Genomic DNA, 18,299 nt, shown 5'->3' on the forward strand with positions numbered 1-18,299 from the left:
GCAATCGGCTGCCCAGCAACGGTAAGTAATATTCCTGGCCGCTTCAGAACGCAATTCAGTCATTGACCTCAGGCGGCCATTTTGAGCAAACGCTTACAAATGTCAGCTTAGCGCAAAGCCATCTGTGCTGCTTATATAAGTATGGCAGTTGGGAACAGGTTATAAAGAAAGACGTATCATTTTAGGGGGTATGTTGTAATATATAGAAATGTTCAATAAAAATTAGGTTTTTTTCAGGTTATTTTAAATTTCACCAAATGTTTGTCACAAGATAATTTTTTTTTGTCAACACCAACACCCATTTGTCCATTTAGACACTTAGGGTAATTATATTATACCAAGCTATCAAATGGAACGAATAACAAACATAGCAGAGATGGCCTTAATTTATAGGTTATATTCTCAAATATTACTCACAAAATGGCAGCTTCTGTGTTTGAGGTCACTGGTTTCTAGAGAAATGAAATTGCCGTCTCCACACGGACATTGGTACAGTCCACAAAATGTCTGCCTCCACTGTGTGGAGAATGAAATATCTGGGACCAATGAGGGTGCTTTCGTTATATTCAGGACTGCCCCATACATTCATTTTCACCTTGATAAATAACGAGTCTCAGCTTCATGTACATTCATCATTTATTTGGTTGTTTATAAATTAAAATAACAAGTAGAGTTGACCGTTCTTTGTGAGAGAGAGAGAGAAAAAAATTTCCTCCAATCGCTAAAATAGTCACAGTATCAACAGAAAGCGTCATTGTAAAACGTCCGCTTCTTAGCGCTTACGGAACCTGAGAAAATAGCTTTACTCGGAATTACCATTAAACTTTAAAGAAGCATTATCACCTATAAGTGTTTTTTTTAAAAACGTGTCCTGTCCCCTAATTGATAAAAATGTTTCCAAATGTGGTAGTGAGGCTTTAAAGGACATGTATTGTGATCTGTCTTAAATGGATCATTTTACTAATTGTAATTTCCAAAGGCATTTTGGAGTAATTATTAAAATAGACTATTTCTTCCAAATTCCACATTCCTGATGATTATACTAATGTCATGATTACTTGGGAAGGTCTGTGAATATATACCAGAGGTTGTGACTCGTGAAACTTTTTTCTGGGAGCCGTGGCAGGTCAGGTGATACCTCTGATATATCTTCAGATCTGCAATAAAACCAATAAAATGTCCCAAATGCAGCCAACACTTCTATAAAACATAAGGAATGTGAAATGCAGGGAAAGAAACACACATCTTATCAACATTACATATTGTTTAATACAAATAATTAGAAAAATGTTCCACTTAACAATCCTCAAACAACAAAGTTTCATGATCAAACCCTTTAAATACATATACAAGTATATTTTGTGCTCTATACAGAACATATAACAGGCAGTAGATCAGAATATCTATCTTGCTGTGTGGAAAATGTACACTTTAAGATATATTGTTTAATTATCTGTGGATGTACATGATTAATATATATATATATATAGTTATAGGACTGCCGTCCTTGCAGCAGAGGCTCCGAGTTGGGATTATATCATTTTCTATAAATTATAATTCTCAAAAACGACTCAAACGACAATGTTAATCGCCTGTAGACATTTAAATTGATGCACAAATTCTTATTAGTCTAAGTGTCACATTCTGGTCATACACCGGCTCTTTTCATAAGGAGCCATATTATATTGAGATTATATATAATCACTGCACACATTTCGTGTTAAAAGGGAAAATATTCTCATTTTCAACTGATACATATACTTACGCTTATCATTCAATTGAAGGTTCCCACTCACTGCACTCGCTGAAAACAGTCGCATTAAGTTGCAAACATTATCAGTAACCAATAACAGGGGACGTAGAGGTTTACAAAATTATCTATCAAATAAGTATATTCCAGTTTAGCATTTATTAAGAAAAATAGTTAAGACTCTTAAGTAAACCCTAATTATATCACTGTAATGGAATTAAAAATCCCCATACACACTTTAAAAGAGTCTCCGAAAAGACAGATAGATTGTTTTTGTACAACAGTAAAGCTATTGTCTGTTGTTGATGAACTACAAATCCCATAATACCTTGCTAACCAAAGGTATGCTGAGGCTTGTAGTCTAAACAGCTGTTATTATGCATTAGATTGTCTAAGGTGGACCTACTGTATAAAAAGCATCTATACTACCTTTCCTTAAGCAGCGGGAATGGAATTGTATGAATTTGACAGATTTACGCTGTACGTGGCGTTAAGAGGACTGTTACGTGGCGTTAAGAGGACTGTTAACTGGTGTTACTTGATCCAACGATTTCTTTGGAAATGCTGAAAATGGGCTACGTTTAAATAGCACGGCGCCTACAGACCGCGGAGGCAGTCCCTCTGTCTGCCGAAGTCATATTCACAAATAAATGATGATATTTACTTCCTAGTGATTTCATTGGCTGTATCGCTGTGGCTCCCTGTGTTGGTGTCAGATGCACTTTAAACCTGACACATTCCCAACATATTTGCCGGAAAACACTAACGAGAGGCATGCAAATCACTGTCCAAATAACGTGTCCTTTTTGCAAATGGAAAACGAGGTGACCCTGTTAAAATTCTGCTTGTAGTCCCTGTGTCTGTGCTGTGGGTGGCGGGTGGTCCCCCGCGCTGTGCTAGCACAAGTTGCAGGTGGTCTGCTTGGCACTGCGGCTCTGCCCCTAAATACAGACATTAGAGGTGTAAGTTGAAGGGTCACGTTTGTGGTCATTAAAAGGTTAAATAAAAACAATGCATAATGGTCAATCAATGCACAATATACAAGGTACACGGCTGACACACCATATCCCTGGCAAAAAACAAATAAAAAAAATAAAATAAAAACTTAAAATTGTATTTTTCGGACACTTACCAGTGTGCACAGTACTGCGTTAGGCGAAATGCAAAATCCTAAGGGTGTCGGCCAGAGCACTAAAGAAAAAATAGGTACCTTGTATATTGTCAGATTTCATCCACTGGAGAGTGAGCGATTATAAGCATATTATATTAAATAGGAGCAAGGTAATTAGATAGGCAACATATATGATGTTTAATAAGTAACGGAAACATGAAATAATGTGTTACGGTGCTATAGGATTATATTACATATCTGACACAGACACAAATCCATGCTCTGCATTTGTGATATCTGTGCCGTGACGCCATAGACATCGCGTGCAGGCGGTATGCGTGAACCGGGCTTCTGTGTACTCACCGCCTGCTGCCGTCTATACTCCTCCTCACTAGCGGACAGAGCTCGGGCCAGTGCTAAGTCCTCGTCTTCCTGACCGCTGGGAGACAGAAATATTAAATGAAGGAGCAATACAAAAAACACAATTTAGTATTGTATAATCACATACATGTGTCATGGATAAGGAGAGAAACTGAATTTGTTTTATCCCCACCCACCCTAGTGCGCTGGTGGGCGGCCATCGCCATGGGCCTCAGCCAATTGCTCATTGAAGCTGTAATTAGACTGAGTGAGGACCTCTGCTGGCAGGCTTCAGTAATGACGTATGAGTAGGGATCCGACGTACAGATAGATACAACAGCATAGGCAAACCGAGGGGGGGGGGGTTCCTAGTGCCTGGAAACCCCCTCCAAGCATGAGGCTCTGTATAATTGAGGTGGCTGGACCCTGCTCCCGCTTCATACAGCTCCTCTTGAAAAGGGAGAGCTGCGTGCACCTAACAGTAGTGCACGCACCATTGCCCATGTATATTATGGGGATAGGAAGAGTTGCAGAACAGCCAAGCACTGCCTAAAATTATAGCCACGCCCCCATGCATGCTGGTCACGCCCACTGGTGGAGTGGTGTGGAAATTCCCCTCTACAAATCCTGCGTTTGCCCCTGGACAGCCAGTTGGCAATTGAACAAGAGCAGTAGCCAATGAAACGGAAGTCAGTGGCCATTTTTCTACATTGCTGTTTTGCAACAAAAGCTGAACGGCAGCAAAGCAACACAAACTCTTCTCCCAAGCATCATCTACAAAGAGCGAGCACGGTGGCTCAATGGTTAGCACTTCTGCCTTACAGCACTGGGGTCATGAGTTCCATTCCCGACCATGACCTGTGTGGAGTTTGTATGTTCTCCCCGTGTTCGCGTGGGTTTCCTTCGGGTGCTCCGGTTTCCTCCCACACTCCAAAAACTCCAAAAAGTAGGTAAATTGGCTGCTAACAAATTGACCCTAGTGTAAGACTGTGTAGACTGTAAGCCCCAATGGGGCAGGGACTGATGTGAGTGAGTTCTCTGTACAGCGCCGCGTAATTAGTGGCGCTATATAAATAAATGATGATGATGATGATGAAAGAGCCAAAGATGACAGTATGTAGACACATCAGTAGTCATAGCGCCCCCTACTGGTAGTCGCCATAAATTATTCAACTATAACTCAGTTGCAACCAGACCCCATAAAGGGACATTCAGGTCACGGATCGCAGATTCACGTCTGTAAGCTTTGGACAGAACCAAATCATATAAATAATTAGCTTCTGCTTCAGCCATAGTTCTACCTGCGAGTGACATCCATCCTCTAGCACTCATACAATACCGAGACCTTCCAGCAGAGGTCCCCACCAGCAGTAAACATAGGACCCTGTTATAATAAGCAAACAATGAGGGTCTCAGGACGGAGATGGACTTGTGTGTGTTAAGTGGTTACAGATGGAAAACCACTTTAACTTTGGGCTTCTGTTGTAAAAAAAATGAAGAAAATAAATAAATTGCATGCAAGCATTAATTTCCATAGTTGATTCATAATAAAATATTAAGTTACTATTATCTTATAAACGTTATAAATGTAATACAACCGTTGAGTTACATTACTGCCAAATAGTGGTTTTATTTGGCCTTTTAAAGAATACAGAATCTGCTATTTTGCAGTTATTACCGGCAGAGGTATTGGGGGGGAGACAGCACCAGTTATACTAGTTTGGGGGGCAGTGGTTCTGTAAATAGAAGTTTTATATATTATAGGAGACTGGTGTTCCCCCGGAACACGCTAAACGCCCCGCACACCCGTTCACTGTACCTGTTCTGTTGCGTCACGTTCGGGGCCGACTCCGCAAGTGACATTTCCAGAGCTCTCTGCAGGGCTTCCTCCTCCGACTGAGAAAACAGCAGAGAGTCAAATACAAGACACATACTGCAGACAGTGACGGGGTAAATATCTATTCTGGTGTTTTATTAAACTTTTTATCAAATAGTAGTCGGATACAATCAATGACAGGCAGGTATATAAAGAAATTACAGTCATAATCCGAGGTTTTACAACAAAAATACACATAAGTTGCAGCTCTATACAATGAAATCAGAACAGAGAACAAAAGTATGTAAAACCAGTAGGAAAAAAAAATAAAGTATAGGTAAGGATTAAGGGGGGGGGGGGGGTCTAACATATCATGAAACCACCAGAGTATATAAGATTCAATATATTCAGAAATAACAACCAATAGTCACAAGAGGCTACTGGTTAGAATTGGGACTGAGTTTTCGGTATAAGAGGGTGTTGGGGAGGGTTCTGGGGGAGCGGATGGGAGAGCTAAGGGGAAATTGGTATTTGATCAAATGGCCAAGGTTTCCCCGACCTGAGTAAAGGTACTGTCCTGGTCTTAGAGCTGGTAGGTGATTTTCTCCATGCGTATGACGAACCAAACGAGGGGGGGTCTCGATGCTTCTAGAAATTGCCTATAAATCATTTTGCTCTCGACAAGGATATAGGAGGATGGTTTAGCTGAGCGCTTGTCAGCGTCTTCTAGGGGGTAGCATAGAAGGACGGACCAGGGATTTATAAGAACCTGACAAGGGAGGAACGGGATATAAGGTCTCGGACCTTATCCCAAAAGGGGCGAGATTAAATATCTATTCTTCAGAAAATGGATCAGGACCATTAAGATCAGTTAGATGGATTCTCTCCCTACTGTTATCAATATGCATTCAGTAGTCCATACCGAACTGGGTGACCAACCTCTGAGATGTGTCTTATTGTGTGATGTGTTACTATGCTGTGGTTAAGCCCAATCGCTTGGGGTCCGTTTGCTTTACACCATAGTTACACTGCTGATATGCTGGGACAGAGATTTATTCAGACAAAGGTTGTATATGGGTGGTTTTGTCTGGGTACTCTACATTCTGTTGTTGGCTTTTGTCTAAATTACCGTGGTGTGTGTTTGTACCCATGGTAGGGAACTTAGACTGTAAGCTCTAATGGCAGAGTAGTAAATATTCTCTGACTGTACAGTGAGCGCTGTGTATTGTGATAAACATATAGCTAAAAAGTGCTCAGCTCCTAATTATTACCGTCATGCAATGGGCTGACTCAGCCAATCACAAACCGGTAAGGAATGGGGCAGCCCTGTAAAGATGGTTGTCAGAGTGCGACATTACATAGAGAGACACTTACTAATCCGTTCTGCAAAGCAGCTGCAGCGGGCGGCTGGGGGCTGGGGACACTCACTCTGAAAGAGACAAACCGAAGTAAGAAAGAAGAGTGTAGATCGCCCTTTATGTCATCATCATCATCAGTTATTTATATAGCACCACTAATTCTGCAGCGCTGTACAGAGAACTCACTCACATCAGTCCCACATCAGCAACATCTCCACGTGAAAAGTGGAGATGTTGCCTATTGCAACCAATCAGATTCTAGCTGTCATTCTGTAAAATGTACTAAATAAATGATAACTAGAATGTTGCTATTGACAACATCTCCACTTTTCAAACCCGCTGGAAACTCGCAGTTTGATACATTTACCCCCCAGACAGCTAACTGGCTGCTGCATTTAACTGACTTAACAACAACCAGCAGCCTCTGTACAGACTTCTCCAAGCTTATGTCTGGAGCAGCGTCTGTTACCTGGACCAAAGCGTTTTTAGGAATAAGGTCCCCCAGGGTTCTAGTAGTTGCGGATACGGGACTTTATTGACAAAAAAAGTTATTTTCGGGAGTTCTCCTTTAATACTACTGGAAAATTTGTATCACACGTTATAAACAGTGGTACAAAGGGCCACATTCACTCTTCACATTAGGACCATTGAGAGTGAACAGGTTGCGTTATACATAACAGAGGCGGCTTCCTGTACCTGTTCCGCTGAGGTTGCGCTGCAGGTTTGGCGGCTGTGTAGCTGGAGGAAGCGGGTGCTTTGGAAGAGGAGGCCTGAGATCTGAGCAATGCAGCGTGTCTGCAAAACAAATGATAACTTATATCACACTGCTGAACAAATAGTTCACAAAATGTTTATTCAGGGATCAGTTATAAACAGCATTTTTTTTAAGCAAGATAAATACCATATACTATGTTCCATATGTAGTCCAACATTTAGGTGGGTTACACTGGTGAGTTGGCACCTATTGGTATTAACCTTTTTGTCCAAGTCATTCATATGTTAATAATGTTAAAGTCAATAGGACAAATCAATAGCCAATCAGAGCATTACAAAATAAATGCTGCTGGTTCTAACAGTAGCCAATTAGAGCATTAGAACTAGACTAACCTGCAGCCAATCAGAGCGTTAAGATCCACAGGACTACACCAATCTATAGCCAATCAGAACATTTACAAAGCTAGACCAACCTCTACTCAACAGAATCATTAGACCGTTCACTGTCCCAGATCCAACCTTTAGCCAATCCAAAGAGCTAGCACAAATGATAACCAATCAGAGCATTAGAACATTCACAAGGCTAGACCAACCTGTGACCAATAAGAGCATTAGACCATTCACAGGACTAGGGTCAACCCGTCACAACAGAAGTTAACAAAGTCAACAAAAAAAAAAGCAACTGAATATTTTTAAAACAATTCTATCCATTAACTTAAGTTCATAAATTCAAATTGAAGTTTTTTTTCTTCCTTTGAAGCAAAAATTGGTTCACTTTAATCTCATGATTTATTCCTGACGAGGTTGGATTAGTCGGACGTGTACAGTGGAATATAAGTGCTACCACTTGTTTCCTTTGTAGGTGCCTATGACAAGGGACATAACCTCTACTGTATTAATTTCTAAAAGCAGACAGTGGAAGTGGGAGAGACTAGACCAACCTACAGCCAATCAAAACATTAGAATGTTAACAGTACTACAAAGTTTGACAAGTCAACTTCCCCCTCCTGCACCCATGTGTAGACAAGTTTGAAGTGGGAGTGGCTAGGCCCAAAATTATCCAATGTGATCATCAAAAACCGTTAATGTCAGCACAGAGTAGACAAAACGTTCATACATTCAACTTGCTTTTTGTTTTCAAACCTTATCATTGAGTGAATATCCAACGCTAAGCCTTCACAGGTGTAAGGATAGATCTGTCTGGCTGCTGAAGCAGATTATTCAGTATAGTACTGGATACAGCATGTTATGCTACACAATGAATTAACACAATAGAATAGAACACCCGGAGGCCACAGGACAGTCACGTCGCTGGAAGCTCACCCTGCTCTGGAGATCGGGGCGCTCGTGCCTTTGCATTCGTGATCAAGCGGGTGCCGGTGTTTGAGGCAGAAGTTTCCATGGCAGTCGTCACATATCACCTTCATCAGCTCTTTCTGTCGACAGCCCGGCTTCCCACACTTGTTAGTGAATATCTTAATATTAAACGCAGAGACCCATTACCATGAGTGTAAGAATATATCACCATGATGACAGACAATTATTATTATTAATTTTTATTTATAGGGCGCCAGGTGTCCGTAGCGCCGTACAGGGACAAACGAAATTACAATACGAGGTGAGACAGCACAGTACAGTAAACAATAAGCACAGTAACTCCGTGAGCTCAAAGCACAGCTAGGAGCGGGGGAGGGGAAGGTCCACATACGACGGAGCCCAAGAGGGAGGGCACGGATGACAGGGAGATCCCCAGAGGGGAGAGGAGGGAGCGAGAGGGGACAGGGGGAAGAGGGTCCTCCAGGAGGAGGACAAGGTAGCTGGAGAGCAGAGTTAAAAGTGGTGAAGACAGGAGGAGAGATGGCCCTGCTCAAAGGAGAGTACAATCTAAGGGGTGGGGTAGACAGACAGAGAGACACGGGGGAGAGAGGGAGAGAAGGAGGAACGGAGGATAAGGAAAGGGAAGGGTAATGAAGGGGAAGAGGCAGAAGAAAAGGTAGGAAATTAAGTGGGAGACTGGAAGGCTTTAAGAAAAAGGTGGGTTTTTAAAGGCCGCTTGATTACTAGTGGGGACCCATGACGTGACCTCTGAAGTCCTCACCTTACGTTTCTGCTGAGCCGGGTCAGACTTGCAGTCACGGTCAATGTGCTCTCCGACTACTGCGTCCGGAGTCTGACCCCTCTTCACCGGGATTGGGGTGTTACAGAGGGGACACACTGGAACCTGCACATCCTGACAGACAGAGATCCCTATTGTGAGAGAGTAACAACCAACTGCAATCTAAGGAAGGTCTATGCCCCAACTGATGGGCTAATTACCTTCATGTAGGCAGAGCTGCAGCCATGCAGCACGTACGTAATGTGGTCCTTGCAGAATATTTGCTCACATGCGTCACATTTTAGAGGGAGGAAATCTGTGGGGTACAAGGAAGCAGTGAGAAGGTGACCCACATATTATATCGCCCATCACCATTCAGCCCCAGGTTAATGGCACCCAGTGAACAGACCAGAGTTTTGTCCTTACCAAGCTGCTTGCAAGTTGATTCTGAACAATGTTTGCCGAGGTCTGGAAACTCCATGATAACAAGGATACAGCATCTACAGACAGAACCAATATTCATGTCATAAAATTATTATTACATTGGCCGCTCTACTTAGGAACAATTCAAAATTGTCCTCTTATTGCAACCTAATGTTGAGTTTGTATGGACGACAAAACACTGATTAATTCTACTCCTTTTCTGACACGTTAAAACATATTATTAAAGCTATGTATTCTCCCATCGTTAAACCTTTAACCACGTACTGCAAATCATATATTGAGAAAAAGTATTAGTTAAATGTATGAATGCTTTTATATGTAATATATTATTTGTTACATCCAGACCTTCTCCCACCTTAAAAAACATTGCCAGAATATACCCTTTTCTTACTCAACATGCTACCAAAACTTTTATCTATTCTCTTATCATCTCCCGTCTTGACTACTGCAACCTCCTGCGATCAGGCATTCCCGATACCCATATATCCAGACTTCAATCCATCCTAAATGCTGCTGCAAGACTGATCTTTCTCTCTCACCGCTCCACATCTGCTGCTCCACTTTACAAATCCCTACACTGGCTCCCTGTGTCCTCCAGAATCCAATTCAAATGACTCACTATTACCTACAAAACCCTCAACACCACCCCTGCATATATCTCAAATCTCCTATCAGAATACTCTCCCTCCCGCCCTCTTAGATCTACCTCTGACCTGCGCCTTGTCTCGTCTCTGGTAACCACCTCTCACTCCCGTCTACAAGACTTCTCCCGTGCTGCTCCCCACTTATGGAATTCCCTACCTCGCTCAATCAGACTTTCCCACAGCCTTCAAACTTTTAGACGCTCTTTCAATACCCATCTCTTTTTTAGAGATGACCTTATCCCCGATAACACTAGTCACACTAATGCACCCTCACAACTATCCCAATCTCCACTCTGAGCCACAGTCGCTCCTCTTGTTTCAGCTGTGCCCTCTTCCACTTAGAATGTAAGATCTCTAATGAGCAGGGTCCTCCATAGCCTTTGTTTTCATGTCTGCATTTATTTTTGTCTACCTTGTATGTCCCTTTTTTATGTATGTTGTTTTCCCTACTGTACGCGCTGTGAAGCCTTACAAATCTGCAAAAATATAATTAAAATAATTTGTTCTGGCCTTGTCATATCATAAGGAGGTCAATGAACACTAAACGTATTATTTAATGTGAAGGTAAGAGGATTCTGGATTCAGATTCTAGCTATCATTTATATAATACAGTCTAGTAATGATCGCTAGAATCTGATTGGTTGCTATGGGTAACATCTACAATTTTACTTTTTAGAAGGTTTAGTAAATCTACCCAAAATTCCTGCACTCTTGGTAAGAAAACAGTGGCAGCCAACGTGAAGGTAGCCATTTCCTCATATAATTACATATGAATAAATGGACGTGCACAGTGTATTCAATGCTTATCAAGCTTTATTCATTCCATGACATTTTAAAGTTTTAGTAATAAGAATCTAAATTTAAGAAAACGTCAGCAATTTTATGGAAAAAAAAAGCGTAATCACCAGAGTGTTTTATACAGGTCCCAGAAATCCAAAGTGACCTAGACTATCCATAATAGTAGCGGTGCAATATTCCTTATAATACACAGGTTTTCCTAACGAACACTGAATCAATGACATCTGAACTCAATGTTTATACAGATATTAACAATGCTTGTGTATAAATTATATAGTTAAGCCACTCAAAAGTTAATTTACCTTATTAAATCTACAGTTCAACTTCACCCAAACAAATTCGATTTTATTCACCAAATATTACAGTAAGCTGCAATGTGTTGAATGTGGCATGGTGCAAGTAGCAACCTCCCAAAGGATTTTTCGTGTTTCATTTTTGTATGTTACCCTTCTATTCTCTACTGAGCAATGAAGAACAGTAACTGACAAATAAGGGGGAAATGCAATTCAGCACAATGTGCTTCCGGACCGTCCACAGAGACACATTGCACCGATGTTATGGCAGGAATCTCCACTAATTTATTTTGCACTCCACAGAGGTGTGCAGAAAAATGAGCGGAGATTTCTATCGTAATCGCTGGCAATGACAGATATTGTGGTGATGTCCGCGTAGGACATCACCAGCAACTGAATCTCCCACTAAGAGTCAGTTTGCCATTTTAGCCGGATTGTTTACTTTCTGACCTGTGCGCTAAATATAAATGGGAGTATTCAGCTGGCTGTAGAGCGCCTTCGGAACGGTCGCAAAGGCACTTTCCACCCCACCCCCCACCCCCCAATCGGGGTGCGAGGAGAAACCCGCGATCTTGAGGTAATGTGTACTTAAAAATGTGCACAGACGCGATATTCGGATGAACATCACGGCTCACTGAATATGACCCAATGTTTTTTGAAGTGTTCTATAGAACTTACTTTTCTACAAGATATTCTCCATCTAAGGACTGATCAAGAAACACTTATTGCTTTTAATAAATGGCCATTTGCCCACTGAGGAAGACAGACACACTGGTGAAACGCGTCAAGTCATCCAAGCACACTGATTATCTCTTTTATTTTAGCCGCTATTTCATTTTTTATGCCCTTTTTGTTTATTATCTTAACCTGTTTTTGTTTTCACTTTTCCTGGAATTCACTTTGTGATGAACATGCAACAGACAACACATCACTACTCGGGATTAGGGCTCGAAGTTCAAAAGCAATAATCATTTTAACAGGAAGTCGATAGATTGTAAGCTTGCGAGCAGGGCCCTCTTACCTCTCTGTCTGTATTACCCAGTATCGTTTTATTACTGTATTTGTTCCCAATTTTAAAGAGCTATGGAATTTCGTGGTGCTATATAAACGTTGATGATAATGAACATTGATGAGGTCGCTATAATGCTTTATAACCAGCCAGAAGACATCCAAAGTATCTAGAAACAGATAGCGTTCATCTATTAAATTATGGCTTTCTCTGGTAGACTAAGGGGTATATTTACTAAGCTGCGGGTTTCAAAAAGTGGGGATGTTGCCTATAGCAACCAATCAGCTTCTAGTTGTCATTTTGTAGAAGGTACTAAATAAATGAAAGCTAGAATCTGATTGGTTGCTATAGGCAACATCCCCACTTTTTCAAACCCGCAGCTTAGTAAATCTAGACCTAAGTGTCTGTAAAAGTCTGACCAGGCAGATGTTTCCCCATCCACAACTAACATGTTCCAAAAAACAAGCCAAACATATCATAGGCATCTATTTTTAGAATTACACTCAACTGGTGGGGCCTTTTAAGATCATCAACATGAGCGTCAAAGCTCTGCAGATACATTGGGAAAGAAATTACCAGTCTGAAACTATTCTAAAGGAGTGTTTCAGCTAAAGAAGACATGACACCCCCATAAATACACTGGTTCATATGGGATGAATTGTTTCCACACATAAGCCAAAATATTCAGCCATAGCCTGACCGAATAGCTATATATGGTTTTGAGAACATAACAAAAAGTCATGGCTGTATATGTAATTTTAGTTATACTGTGTATTTTGTAGATCATGCTGCTCTGGTTGAAAAAAGAAATTTATATATTACATTTACATATATATATAATTCATCCATCTTGCTCAGACTGAATAGACCTGCACAGCATAAGTATTTTATGCACTACTTTTTTTCTCTTCTATATCCCTATTTTTATAGCATATTTACAATCATAACCTATACCATCTCTGATCCATACACAGGAAATCAGCAAATACATACACAAGCCACACACACACAATAAATAAATATATTATACTAATATATATATATATATATATATATATATATATATATATATATATATAGCCTTATAAGGCCTCCCCCTATAGCTGACCCTATACTACTCTTCCCCACACTGAGAGCACGTTAATCAATACACCCCAGCTCCACCCGGAGACCCACACTATGACCATGGCTGATTACACCCGACTACACCCGCATACACTCACCAGACCCCAGCTTGCAACAACAGACACCCGGATATATCGTCACTTCCGCCCCGTTACCCTAGAGACCACGAGCACGCCAATAGATCTGGCTATCCATAGGCTACAGCGAGCTGTCAATCAAGAGTAGGCGGGACTGTGGGCCATGTTGGTACACCCAAAAGCGGAGGAAGTACACAGCGTTTATCCGCTGTGACTGTCACTCTGCTCATCTCTTGCGTAACTTGTGTCCTATGTCCTATACACTGAAATGATAACATCCTCTGCTGTGGTTACAGGCTGATATTTATCTACATTAAACTGCTGCTCACCCATCTTCTTAACCTTGTTATTGTCCTGTCTTACAAATGTTGATTTGAAGTAATTGGGTAAAACAGATTTGGGCAGAGATCGTCATCATCAGGTTTTTTTTTTTTAAATAGATCAGTGAGATTCTAGTAGGTTTTAATTGCATTATCTCATAAACCAGTTTTGAGGGATAGCTCCTGACAATGTTCCTATTTTTCACCACCTACCTATTGCACAGGTCAAATAATATGATTGAAAGCCATCCCTGCCTCTAAGAAGAGGTACAGAGGGCTTTGGACAGGTGGACCCTCGTCTTGGGGGCAGGGAATTCCCACACTATGTCTGGGATGCCCTAATGTCTTGGGTGCATGAGGCAAGCAGAAGCAATGTGATCCGTGTTTTGGAATGCTAGGGAGAATTTGCACTCTAGTGAGAGGTCTCTTCCATATTTCCATGCGGCAGAACTTTACGTCACAGCAAAGAGTTCCTAGAATTAGCGAGGAGTCAAATAAAGGTATTAGATGCATCGCCTGCAAAAATAGCAATGAAGATAAGCTTGAATCAAATAACCACCATAAGCTCTACCACCAAAAAATAAAAAGAGAACATTAAGGAAAAATTAACATGTGAAATTTAGAATTTCACAGCTTATATTGTGCTCACGTGGCCTTCAGTAAAAGTTGGATAAACAATAAGGAATCTGAAAAGAAGAATCACGTAGCACTTCAAGATTCATCAACCCCAGGATCCCATGGTATTGTGGTATGATCCTTACTAAGCATAAAGAAAGTTCAAATATCCTGGAGATGAGGGGGGTAAATTTCCTACATCTCAACAGAAGGAAAACGGATAAATAGCCTAGAAAACTTCCCCCCAAAAACCTTCCACATAGACCATTATGTCTGGAACACCCTAAAGTCTCGCAGGAGGCAGGCAGAGTAACCTGTGTTTTAGATGGACATGTAGATTTGGGGTCTGGTACGACTTCATTTTGCAGCAAAGAAAACCTAGAATTGAGTCTAGGTACATACTGGAGAATTTTTCAACCGACGTGTTATCTACAACAATACCTGCGACTGAAGATCCGATCGGTTGGGAGGTTCATGCATTTACACTAGACAAGTTTCAAACGATTTGTCGATTTCATACACACTGAAAAGACATATGAGGTCCCTGCAGCGACATGCCAAATACCTTTAAATAAAGGGCAGATCATGTCTGGCAAAAAAACAGCCCTGATTGGTCCATATCATAAACAAATGCCCATGTCTGTGTTTATAACATTAGAGCAGAGCCAGTCTGCCAGTGAGGGACGAGTGAAGATTGAGGATGAGGGCAGGTGCAAAGTGAGAGAATTGCAATTAATGGATGAAAAAATTGAGTATTAAAAGTGCTAAGTTAAAATGTTGTACAACTGTTAAAGGGCCTTGTTAGAGATTTCTTTAAAAAGTCACGATTATTAAGGCTAAAATGTTTTAAAACTATTTACAGAAAGAAGAATGCACGAAGAAATGTGCTGCATAGCTACTGAAAAAGTGGAAGAAGGTGTGGTTATAAAACAAGAAAAAAGCAAGATAGCAATTAGAAAAATTAAAGCTTCAATAAAAGAAAGTCATTGTAATGACATGTAAAAGTTTTATGAAATGTTAGGAGCACCTTGTTCCATTAAAATACCCAAAATGGCGCTTGTTACAGATGCTATGGACCTTCAGGGCAGCTTGATTGAAAAAAAAACAAGAAGGACCACAACATAAAGTTATTTCAAGCTGTGTCCAAGGTGAGGAAATGGTACTGTGCATTGTGGGAGAAAAAAAATTGTGTTCCGTTTCTTTGTTCGACATAACTAAAACAATTAAAATATTTTTCCTTTCCTCATATAGATACCATCGTCATATCTGATGAAAGTTCAGAAGGAGAGGAGGATACAAATGATATGTTTAGTCCTTCGGATGATGGGAAGGGTGTGGTCGAGAAAATGGAAAAGCTGAACGAATACTGAATAAACGGCAAACATTAATGATGTTAAGAAAAAATTCAATACATTTCTATGGATAATAAATGTGTTAGATGAAAAACTTGGTTTCTTTGATGCACTTGCACTTAAATATATAAATATATTTACTTACAATAAAGTCACAAGTTTGAAACATATTGAATGCACATGTATGGTCTTATCCAAAACACAACTATAGAATACATTGCTATATGCTTTTCTTGTAGACTAGATTTACAGAGGTGTAAAGGTAAACACATCAGAAATTTACATACACACACCCCAAAAGGAGTCACAGTTTGAGGAACTATCGGCAATTGGTCATGGAATCGGTTGTGAATTCATACACACTACAGGCTGATTCATTAAGGAACTTAAGTAAGAAAACTTACTCAAATTCTTGCCTGAGTTTTCTGGACAAAACCATGTTACAATGCAAGGGGTGCAAATTAGATTATTATTTTGCACAGAAGTTAAATACTGGCTGTTTTTTCATGTAGCACACAAATACTGAAATTTAAAGTTGATATTTGTATGCTCTCTATCACTCACTCTGCCACCCTTGGCTCTAACCCTCCTAGAACTGCGTTGAGATCCTCACTCTTCTCTCCTCTTCTTCTACAACCTGTCCTCTTGACCCTGTCCACTCCAAGTTCTCTCCCAATGCCTGTCGTCACCTTGCTCACCTTTTTATTTAGCTTCTCTCTCTCCACTGGTATCTTCCCCTCGGTCTTCAAACATGCTCTCATCTCCCCTAGTCTCAAGAAACCCTCCTTTGACCCATCCTCTCTCTCTAAATATTGCCCCATATCTCTGCTTCCCTTTGCTTCTACAATTCTCGAATAACTTGTCTTCAATCGTCTGACTCACTTTCTCTCCCCCACTCTCTTCTTGACCCTCTCCAATCTGGCTTCCGTCCCCTTCACTCAACTGAAATTGCTCTCGCTGAAGTAACGACTTACTTTCAGCTAAGTCCAAAGGTTACTTCTCCCTTCTCATACTCCTCAACCTCTCTGCTGCTTTTGACAGTCGATCATTCTCCTCTCCTCGCCACCCTTCACTCCCTAAGTCTTTGTGAAACCACTCTCTCCTGGTGTGCCTCCTCTCTGGCTGCTCTTTTAGCATCTCTGCTTCCGGCTCTCCCTGCCCCCCTATTGGAGTCCCCCAAGGTACGGTCTTCTGCTCTTCTTTCTCTACACTACCTCTTTTTTGTGAACTTATTCAATCATTTGGCCTCCAATACCACCTTTATGCCGATGACATGCAAATCTTTCTTCTACTGACCGCTCTCCTGCCTTCCTACCCAAGTATCTAGCGGTGTCTCAGCTGTTACTACCTGGAAGTCCCAGCGCTTCCTCAAACTCATCTTCTCCAGATCCAAGCTCATCATCTTTCCTCCCGCCAATGTTGCTGTCCCTCCCAATATCTCCCTCTTGGTTGACAACACAACTCTCTCTCCCTCCGGTCACCCAAGCCCGCTGCCTTGGAGTCATCCTAGACTCAGCTCTACCCCACACATCCAGTCCCTCACCAAATCCTGCCACTTCCTCCTCCGTAACATCACGAAAATCCATCCCTTTCTCTCTCAGTAAGCAACCAAAATCCTGGTCCATTCCCTCATTTCTCATCTTGATTACTGCAACCTCCTTCTCACTGGTCTTCCTCGCTCTCGCACTTCTGACCTTCAATCCATATAGAATAATGTGACTAGGCTCATCTTCCTCTTCCGCTACTCTGATGCGTTTATCCCTTCATTGACTCCCTATCCGTTTCAGTTCAAGCTCCCTACTCTCACTTTCAAAGTCCTTACCAACACTTCTCAACCTTACATCTCTGACCTTGTCTCGAGGTAGATACCTAACCGACCACTCCGCTCTGCCTCTGACCTAATTCACCTCTCGTTACCTCTTCCTATGCTCTGCCGTGCTACCCCCCATTCTCTGGAATTCCCTACCCCGCCTCACTCAACTCTCCCCCAACCTTCAAACGCTCACTCAAAACTTACCTTTTCAAGCCCGGCTATCCTACCACCTCCTGACCATCTTATCCATCACCTCCTCTTCCTCGTCTGCCATCTCCATCTCTTCCCAGTTGGTCCTACTGTCTCTCACCACCCCTCCCTCTAGAATGTAAGCTCTCCCGGGCAGGGTCCTCTCTACCAATTGTCCCACTTCTGTCTACTGTCTGACTCCCTCGTACGTCCTGTCACATCTTTTGCTGCACTCTGAGTCCCCATAGCATTACTCACACTCATCTGTGCAACTTATATGTATTACTTGATCTATTTGTTACTTGCTTCTGTATCCTGCGCTACGGAATCTGTGGCGCCTTAGAAATAAATAAAAATAACTCCTTTCATAAAGTATCAAGACAATGAAAAGGATGTGTCAACCGCTTATCACAAGC

General features: G+C 41.4%; 1 protein-coding gene and 1 long non-coding RNA gene across 6 annotated transcripts in view; one reads left to right on the top strand and one right to left on the bottom strand.

The window, feature by feature from the left end:
- The window catches only part of ZFAND2B (zinc finger AN1-type containing 2B), a 61,088-nt gene extending 47,411 nt beyond the window's left edge, over window positions 1-13,677 (bottom strand). The window contains exons 1-10 of one of the 5 annotated variants that reach the window (XR_012678320.1): window positions 13,616-13,677; window positions 9,631-9,704; window positions 9,426-9,520; window positions 9,208-9,339; window positions 8,433-8,584; window positions 7,092-7,190; window positions 6,412-6,466; window positions 5,041-5,117; window positions 3,225-3,300; window positions 1,313-2,691 (exon numbers count right to left, since the gene is read on the bottom strand). Coding sequence is in view for 4 of the 5 variants with exons in the window: in XM_075180986.1 (XP_075037087.1) it covers window positions 2,647-2,691; window positions 3,225-3,300; window positions 5,041-5,117; window positions 6,412-6,466; window positions 7,092-7,190; window positions 8,433-8,584; window positions 9,208-9,339; window positions 9,426-9,520; window positions 9,631-9,685 (786 nt within the window). In the remaining variant the exon portion in view is untranslated. Of the gene's footprint in view, window positions 1-618; window positions 2,692-3,224; window positions 3,301-5,027; window positions 5,118-6,411; window positions 6,467-7,091; window positions 7,191-8,428; window positions 8,585-9,207; window positions 9,340-9,425; window positions 9,521-9,630; window positions 9,705-12,404; window positions 12,527-13,615 lie in introns of those variants that run through there. The other 4 variants (XM_075180986.1, XM_075180988.1, XM_075180987.1 and 1 more) reach the window with 4 other exon arrangements.
- Window positions 13,678-13,813: 136 nt separating this feature from the next.
- Window positions 13,814-15,975, top strand: LOC142098281 (uncharacterized). The gene is made up of 2 exons (XR_012678322.1): window positions 13,814-15,677; window positions 15,781-15,975. It is a non-coding gene; the product is annotated as an uncharacterized LOC142098281 (long non-coding RNA).
- Window positions 15,976-18,299: the final 2,324 nt, after the last annotated feature.

This window comes from Mixophyes fleayi, chromosome 7 (assembly GCF_038048845.1).
Source record: "Mixophyes fleayi isolate aMixFle1 chromosome 7, aMixFle1.hap1, whole genome shotgun sequence".
NCBI classification, from domain to species: Eukaryota; Metazoa; Chordata; class Amphibia; order Anura; family Limnodynastidae; genus Mixophyes; species Mixophyes fleayi.